Below are 8388 nucleotides of genomic sequence, written 5' to 3' on the forward strand. Positions count from 1 at the left end.
AAAAATGAAGAGTACATTTAAAACACATTGATCTAAAAATATTAATTTAAAAAAAAAATAGCTCCCAATTCTAAATAGCAACAAAAGTGGAAGATAATCAACATCATTTGACAATCTTTGACAGATAATGGTGAAATAGAGCTCCCCCGTTCGCAGAAGTGGGTTCAAGAGATAAGGTGAGGAGGGCTCGATGTTCCCCGCCCTCAAGCCGTGACGGAGGAACCAAGGTTCTGTTTGAATTCAAATTTGGAATTCGAACCTGGCATTGGTTGTTCCGTCGTAGGCTCCCCCGATAGACAGACAGACAGACAGACACCCTTCTTCTTCATGATGAAGGACATGCTGGGCGGGCCTTTTTTGTCAGGTACGATGGCGACGACGATGCTTGGACATTCTGGCACTGCATTCAAATTTCGAAGTCGTAGACAGTTGGCATCCTTTCTTGAGCTTGCTTGATGGCCATCCTTTTGAACGCTCATCCCGTCTTTTTGAGTCGACGGTCTAGCTCCACCTTGGAAGACTGAAAAGTCGGCATTTAAGAACAGCACAGCCTGAGGGGAGTGCCTGCGAAGCGGGGACGAATCCATCTGTGTGGTTAGTGGATAATGGTTCGTGAAATGTGTGTGTGACCCTCGAATGTCGACGTTAATTGTGGTAAATTGCGCCACCTTAATTGGCGCGCGTCATGGCTGACACTCTCTCCGAAACCTTGACATTGTAGAGTTTCGTCATTGGAGGCGACGAGAAGGGTGGACACCGACTTTTAAGACTTCATCGTTCTTATCGTTTAATCACGACGAGAGATGCATGTCGGCGACGAGTCGATGGCGCTACCAGCTTCGACGTTGCGATCGCCTCCTGCATCGGCATACGGCCAGGTACTGTTCGCCGTCTCCGCCACCTTATATAAGAAAGAGAAGATTTAGATGCAAATAGCATCTCACTATTGCAGCTGGTGCACCAAGCAGGATGATAGCTCGCGCAGGGATTTGGATCATGAGGGAATCGCAGGGTCTAGTACAGTGTAATTTTGTCGGAATCTCTAGCGATATCGCCAATTTTAGCATGTCACATGATTTTTTTGCTAAATTCTCTGCACGTTACACTGATTCCTAAATTCCTCAGTGCGAGAATTTCTTTTTTGTGTCTGAGTCGTGCTTCTTGTAAATATGCCTCGAAGTCTACGCAGCGTTCATGTGAAGAAGGTTCATCATCAGCTGTCTCTGAATCTTCTAGTCTACACACACGCTCCTCTTTTCGTAGTTCTAGAGCTCTTATTCTGCTTCATGGTTCTCTTCATAGGTGTTGTCCCCATGGAGTACCTGTCCTCTAGCTTCTTCCTCGATGTTGGTTTGAGCGAAGAGTGCCGTGGATACTACACACACTAGGCACTGATTGCGCCTGGAAATTTTATGTTTTGTAAAGAGTTTTTCTTTTTTCTTTTCCCTTAAATCTCATATCATGGACTTTCGAATTTTGTTGGGTTCACCTAGAAGTATTCTGCTTCAGCTGGTGCTTCTAGGGTTTGGTTCTAGAAGTCTAGTGGAATCGAACAATGGACATTATTCACCTGAATTCGGTTGTGTTGTTTCCCTTTTGGCAACACGCAGTATGAGCGTGGAGAGAACTGGCCGTACATGAGTGTAAAGCGAGGTCCGGTACTACGGCCATGTTGTAGGCTTACCAGTTTTGGCATTTACGAAAGTAGTGGTATTGCAGGGTTAAGGGGTTCGAGGAAAATAATTAAGTTTTGTTGTGGACTTTGTTTTGTGTAGGATGTTGAGACTGACGGTTCACGTTCTTGACAGATGCGTCTCTAGTTCGTCGGGGTGGGTGCTGCATTTTCGTCCAGGCAGAAAACACCATGATCTTGGAAAATGGTCGGGAGTCTTCTGGGCTTCATATTTTGAAGTAGGCGTGTGTCCTCGGAGCGTGCCACCGGGGGTTGAATGACAAGAAATGCAAGTTCTAGAAAAAAAATAAAAAATAAAAAAAATAATAAAATGAGGAGGACGTTGTGAAGCAAGGAATCAGACTCGTTAGAAAAGAGTATTTGAAGGGTAGACTGGTGAATAGTGCAAATAATCTACGCGTGATTAGCCATACCGTAAGTGTACATCGGATAACAGGAAGTAGTGATAGCGGGATCAGTGACATTTTTGAAATGTTTTGGTCGCAGCTCTGCATTTTTGCAAGCCACACCAACCAGTGCCGTGATGCATTTCACCGTGTTCCATGCGAAGGCACGACCTCCCGATTGGTTATACAAATGCAGCGAAATGTACTCGTCAGTTGAATTTAGTTGTGTACATTCTTAAGTTGTCGGCGCGCCAGGTGCATCGGAGCAGCTATGGAGATTTGGACGGCTTTAATGGTGGAAGCCAGACGTCGGATAATTGTGGTTGCAGTTGTAGCCATCAGCCTTGTCTACATGATGTCCTTGACGAGCAACTCAGTATGGATCAATTTACCCATGACGACCCTTTTCTTAGCTGCTTTGCATCACATTTCGTTTGATATTGAGATTCGTTGGAAGCCTCCCCCAACGCAGTTTTCTGTAGCACCACCGCAGCTGCATCGACGCCAGCTGAGCTGCCATAATCCTCTTCTCTCCGAAGCATTCCATGCGACTGTTAACAAATTTGATTCTGCCAGTGTGGAGGCTGCTGTGAATGAGCTCACAAGGAGCTTAGTTGATGAATGGGTGACTAACCTTTGGTATTCTTCCGTCACCCCCGACGAAGAGGCGCCGGAGGAACTCCGCATTTTCATGAATGGCATGATAGGCGAGGTAGCCCAGCGTGTGAAGCGTGTGAATCTGATCACTCTTCTCTCACAGAACTTGGTGGATCTTGTGGGGTCTCAGTTAGAGCTCTATCGGCGGATGAAGGCGAAGATTGGACCCGACATAATTTGCTCACTTTCTACAGAAGAGCGAGACGAGAAGTTGAAACATGCGATGCTGTCCTCCCGTGAGCTGCATCCAGCACTTGTTTCCACAGAAGCTGAGTACAAAGTTTTGAAGAGGCTAACGGGAGGTATAGTCGCTTTAGTGCTCAAACGACAAGATGCACAGTGCCGGCTGCTTAGAATTATGGCAAGGGAATTGCTGGTTTGTGTAGTGCTGCGTCCTATTCTCAACTTGGCGAGTCCTGAGTTCATCAATGAAATTATTGAAAATCAGGCATTAGCTTCGACGGAGAGGGCACGCCGGGCTGCTGAAGAGGCAGCCGAAGCAGCCAAGCAGCGACTTCCGGATCGGATATTGCAGAGGAAGCCTTCTGTTTCGGGTCTAGAGATGACTTCCTTAGGAAAGTCTGAGTCCACAGGAAGAGGATTAGAAATCGTCCCGTATCAGAAGAGTAATGAGAGTTTTCCAGTTTCCGTTGATAGCATTGGGACGTCTTTCACGGCGCAACAATCAGTGGAGTCAGAATCATTCGAAGAGACTCTACCTGATGATGTAGGAGAGTGGGGTCCCATTCCTCGTAGAGATTGGGCTCAAGTTCTGGATGCTGTAACTCAACGCCGAGCACAAGCACTTACTCCAGAGCATTTGGATAATTTATGGACTAAGGGGAGAAATTACAAGCAGCGAGAAAGTGAAAAGGTTGCAGCTCTTGCTAGCACCACCCAAAACAAGAAAGACAATGCTGGAATATGTACACTAACTGCCCCAAGCACCAAAGTGCCAACACCATCAACTGCTTGTAAAGGTAGCCCTGAAAATTCAGGCCGTGAAGATATGGTGGCGACTTCCTTCTCTCTCCTCAGTAAATCGCTGCCAAGTAAGAAAGAACGCAGCAGCGCAATCGAGCAGTACAGGGAGCTATTATTTGGAGATTCAAAGGATGGGGACAAGGGTATACCTGGTATAGGATTCTCGCCGGCTAAAACAGCATGTCGCAGTTCAGAAGTACCAGATGGCTCTAGTGCTGCCAAGTTGAGAGTCAGTAGGAAAGGTCTAGATTTCGCGAAGTGTTGCAGTGATGAGGGCTCACTGCTTTTCAGTCGAAACGATGAACCCATGTCTGAAAATAACAGGCACGAACCCAATGCTCGCAAGAAACTGGCAAAGTCAGCTTCTGGGCCACTAAATTTACAGTGGTCTCCACGACATTTGTCATTTCGGAAGTCCAAAAGCATGGATGGTGAACGACATGGGTGGGAGGAGACGGAAGGAGGGCCGAAGGATGAACTTTTAACTCCGCTGGACGCTGAAGGAGGACCCTTAAGTAGAGGTACGATCATAACAGACCGTATACAGGAGAGCAGCGTGGAGGAATTTCTTCACCAGTGTCCTAGACCTCAGACTCCGTCCTTGGCTACAGAATCTACTTCTCAGATGTTTCTGAAGTGTCGGGTAAGTTGAAATCAATAATAGTTTGGCACATACCCTTAAGTCTGTGAATCAGTAGTCACGGGTTCTAGATTTCAATTTGGGGTTTCTTCCCCGATTTTGTTATCATGTCTTGGTCAACCACTGCTCACGTCTCTCTGCGCAAGGAAAAATGTTCACATTATATTTTCTGTGAGCCAGGCCTTGGGAGCACATTTTCAGAAAAGTGGATCTAAGGCATTTGCGGTGTACACTATAGAGGTGGCAGATGCTTACAATCGAAGCTGGCGTGTTCAAAGAAGGTCAGACTAGGGCTGATGGACATGTCACTCAGATATGCATCCTATCTGTACTTTTGGATTATTGAAAAGAATTTTGTTGTTGATATTATTGTTTTTTTTTTCTCTGGTGTAGGTATCGCAACTTTGAACAGCTTCATAAGCGCTTGAAGTATGTGTCATCGTACTCTCTTCGTCTACCTCCAAAGAGATTTCTCTCGTCCAACCTTGACACTATTTTTGTACGGGAGCGTTGTTTACTTCTTGACAAGTACTTGAAAGTAAGTGCAGCTAGTCGATTGATTTCTCATTATTATGAATGTGACGTGCCTTTTTATCCGTTTATGAACCTTATTGTGGGGATCATTTGAGATGATGGATTAGTTTTGAAGCAACTGAACTTACAATTTGATTTCCATCGTTTTGGTTCATGTTTTAACATGCATTTAGGCCGTCACAGCTCGTCAACAAATTTACACTCATTTTCTCCACGAACGGGAAACTTACCCATATAGTCATACATGACAAAACGTGGACATAAAATCTTTGTACGTATTTGATTCTCAGTTACTTTTTCTCGGGTTGACAGGATTTGCTAGCGATGCCCAGCGTAGCAGGACTGCGTGATGTGTGGGATTTCTTTAGCATCAACTCTCAGGTGATTCATTCTGCTAACCTCTTACGATGATGGGAATGGATTTTGGCTAATGGGTTCGAGAGAATTTGATTGATTATTCTCACGGATGAGCTTTATGTGTTATTCAATTTACTTGAGATGTTTGGAGTTCGAGTATATTGTACAGTTAATTACAAGTAGTTGATGTGTTCTATCTGGCCACTAGATAGATCATAATTTTTGGTTTGTATGCACTGCAGAAGTGTTAGTCGTAATGAGTAAATATTTTGTTTGGACCACTTTCAGAAATTAAAAAGAACTGTGCTTTTATTTATTTATTTGTTTATTTATTTTGTCTTCAATCAATTTCTAAATTGTGGGATTCTTACGTACAGCACTACGCGCCTGGCGTTTCACCATCTATGATGAAGACATTGGCGGGTATGCTGTCTTTTGGTAATCTCGTCTGCTTGGTCAGCCAATAAATGTTGACTGGAGTGTTCTTTAGAATTATGCAGATGAAGATTATATGGATATTATTCTGCCTGTACGTTGCTCCTGCTCATACATCCATGTGTACCAGTGAATATAGATGGTGTCAAGGACGACTTGTTTCGCCAGATTCGAGGTATTTCAGATGATATCTCTGAAGCGCTGAAACTAGCAACAAGTGGAATCCGGCAAAGGTTACCGTTGGGCAGCGGAGATCTTTGTCAAAACGTAACTACAAATAGCACACACCTCAAGACAACCTTGTCCTCTGAGTCGATGGAAACTCTTTTCGTCCCCGGCATAGACTTTGGTGGTAAAATGCTTAGTAATTCAGCCTTAGGCGAGGAGTATGAACGAAATTATGGGACAAATCCAAAGAATTCTGCGGAGGGAGTGGCATCAGTTGAATGGCACTCAGAAAGTGAGGTTTCTGGAGATTTTTTCGAGGCCAATATTTCTAAGACTGCAGCCCATGCATTTGGTAGCCAATTGGATTTGAGGTATAATCGGTGGATCGGAAGGCGATTAGAAAGTGCTCCTTCGGATGGACATTCACCAGTCGATTCAATTGCTTCTGATGTGATTGGAGATGAATTTGAGATTCCCAACGAGGTACACAATTTAAAATCTTTTGTGCTGTCTGGTAGTTACCATAACCGATGGTCTTGTTAATGGAGTGCACTTAAATGTGAACAGGGTCATTGCTGATTATGTTTGGCTTGATGCAGTGGTCGCCGCCAAAAGTTACTGTGCCGATTCTTAATTTGGTTGACCAGATTTTTCAACTTCAAGGTCGTGGCTGGATCAGGTATGTTGGCTGAAATTAACATTTTCAGTTACATTGAGTTTTCTGTCAATCTGCTCGCCAGTATCATATGATTAGAATCACCCTTGTTTGTCACGAAAGGCATATATGGGTTTAGTCCTCTATCAGACGTAGCTTTTTAAGCTGTAGTACTTCTATCAGTATCTACCGGTTCTCTAAGCAGTATGTTCATATGCATGAATAAGTTGGGTTTGAATGTTTTACAGACGTCAAGTTCTCTGGATAGCGAAACAAATTCTTCAGATTGGTATGGGTGATGCTTTTGACGACTGGTTAATTGCGAGATTGCAATGGCTAAGAAAAGAAGAAGTCGTAGCATCGGGCATACACTGGTTGAAGGGGGTGAGTCATTTGTACTTCTCAAATGGTGCAAGTTCGCGTACAGCAACCCGCTGCAAATGATGAATAAGTGCAACTCCATGTGAAGAGAAATGATAAACCTCGGTTGTGTGGCAGGTGCTCTGGCCAGATGGTATATTTATTACCAAACATCCCAAAAATTCAACGATCGTTGAGGATTCCGCAAGAGGATTTTCTGATGATAGTAGAGAAGGGCAGCAGCATCCGCCACTTAATTCATTTGAGCAAAGGCAGGAGGCTGCGCGACGAGCTGAAGTTGTGCGAGAGATCATCCTTGGTATGTATTATATCGTGTGTGAAGTCTAGTTCTTCAGAGGGCGTGAGAGTTCACCTTTCTACTGAGCTCCTTCATGGACAAGATGTTCCTTTTCCTATTTCCTTTCCTTTGTCCTTTCTGGTAATTTTGATATTGTGAGTCTCTTTTACTCATGTAGATTGTATGTGTATTACTCTGAATAACCATCAACGAGTGATGTAATAATTCGTTTAATATTCTCACACTGCATTTCTTGCTTTAGACAAAGCACCTGCTACATTAGTCAGTATTATCGGCAAGAAACAGTATACAAGCTGTGCGAATGACATATATTACTTCTCTCAGGTGAGACCTGATCGAGTCCAAGTCTCAATCAGTTAAGAGGTTAAGTTTAATTTCAAGTAAAAAAAAGAATTGTTGAACTTCAGATGTTCTTATTCCTGACTTTGAATGTGGAGGAAGTAGTTGGAAGCCCTGATCATCTAATATAGGCTATGCTGGCTTGATTTTTTATATAAAGTTGATTATGGAGGAAAGGTTCGCTCTTCGCCTCATTTATTGTATTACTGAAGGCCGTGGCTTTTGCAGGCTAGTGTGTGCATGAAGCAACTGGCTTACAACCTTTTGGAAACGGCATTGCTCGCAACGTTCCCGGAGCTTCATGATTTGGTTCTTGATGTCCGGAGCACCGTTATATTACGATCGTAACATGATGATGCACCATGCAAATAATACCTATGAAATTCTCAGGGCTGTATTCACAATGAGTGCAATTGAAAAAGAGCTCAATCTGAATCCTAGTAAGAGTTCCTAAATTATGGTTATTCTTTTCTTTTGAGTCTCAGCAGCTGAGACCATCACTACCATATCTGGTTCATTACACCCCGAAAGTAGGTAAAGATTTCTCGAATGTAAATGTAACGTTATATTTAGGTCAATCTATATGGAGGGTTGCTTTCTTTGGTACCTTTTCTCTTATCATTGCAAATATTTATTCTGAGGTTATGAGATCATGGATAATGCTTGAAACGTTGATTTTAATAATGCACTCGCATCACGCTGTGTTCTAGAATAGTTGATTTCGGAACACATCAAACCAATTGTGAAGGAATTTCATTCTCTTTTTGAAACAAATTGAGTATTTACAAATAGTTAGCTTGTCACCTAGTCTTCCAAGCTCTCTTGATGTGACATGTAGGTTACAAGCAGTCCTCTGCAGTA

The 8388-nt window shown here is 43.4% G+C and overlaps 1 protein-coding gene across 3 annotated transcripts; it reads left to right on the forward strand.

Moving 5' to 3' along the window:
- The first annotated feature begins 456 nt into the window (after positions 1-456).
- On the forward strand, positions 457-8133 carry LOC112291449 (uncharacterized). 3 transcript variants are annotated; one of them, XM_090255862.1, is made up of 13 exons: positions 457-594; positions 722-878; positions 1809-4363; positions 4541-4641; positions 4754-4898; positions 5207-5275; positions 5629-5674; positions 5817-6337; positions 6454-6533; positions 6758-6893; positions 7008-7188; positions 7430-7512; positions 7756-8133. In XM_090255862.1, exons 3-13 carry the CDS (start codon positions 2351-2353, stop codon positions 7873-7875), a joined length of 3495 nt encoding a protein of 1164 aa, XP_090111988.1. In that variant the 5' UTR covers positions 457-594; positions 722-878; positions 1809-2350; the 3' UTR covers positions 7876-8133. The 3 variants fall into 3 exon arrangements, with proteins under 3 accessions (XP_090111988.1, XP_024394619.1, XP_090111989.1); XM_024538851.3 differs by having other exon boundaries at positions 577-878; positions 2180-4363; XM_090255863.1 differs by having other exon boundaries at positions 579-878; positions 1776-4363.
- Positions 8134-8388: the final 255 nt, after the last annotated feature.

The sequence above is a fragment of the Physcomitrium patens genome, chromosome 14 (assembly GCF_059467195.1).
Source record: "Physcomitrium patens ecotype Gransden chromosome 14, ASM5946719v1, whole genome shotgun sequence".
NCBI classification, from domain to species: domain Eukaryota; kingdom Viridiplantae; phylum Streptophyta; class Bryopsida; order Funariales; family Funariaceae; genus Physcomitrium; species Physcomitrium patens.

What these genes read in the sequence shown, in the direction of transcription:
- LOC112291449 (XM_090255862.1), top strand. Translation starts at nt 2,351, where the DNA reads ATGGAGATTTGGACGGCTTTAATGGTGGAAGCCAGACGTCGGATAATT. An exon ending in TCTTTAGCATCAACTCTCAG is followed by an intron (nt 5,276 to 5,628) that starts GTGATTCATTCT and finishes TCTTACGTACAG; the next exon opens with CACTACGCGCCTGGCGTTTC. An exon ending in TGTGCGAGAGATCATCCTTG is followed by an intron (nt 7,189 to 7,429) that starts GTATGTATTATA and finishes TTCTTGCTTTAG; the next exon opens with ACAAAGCACCTGCTACATTA.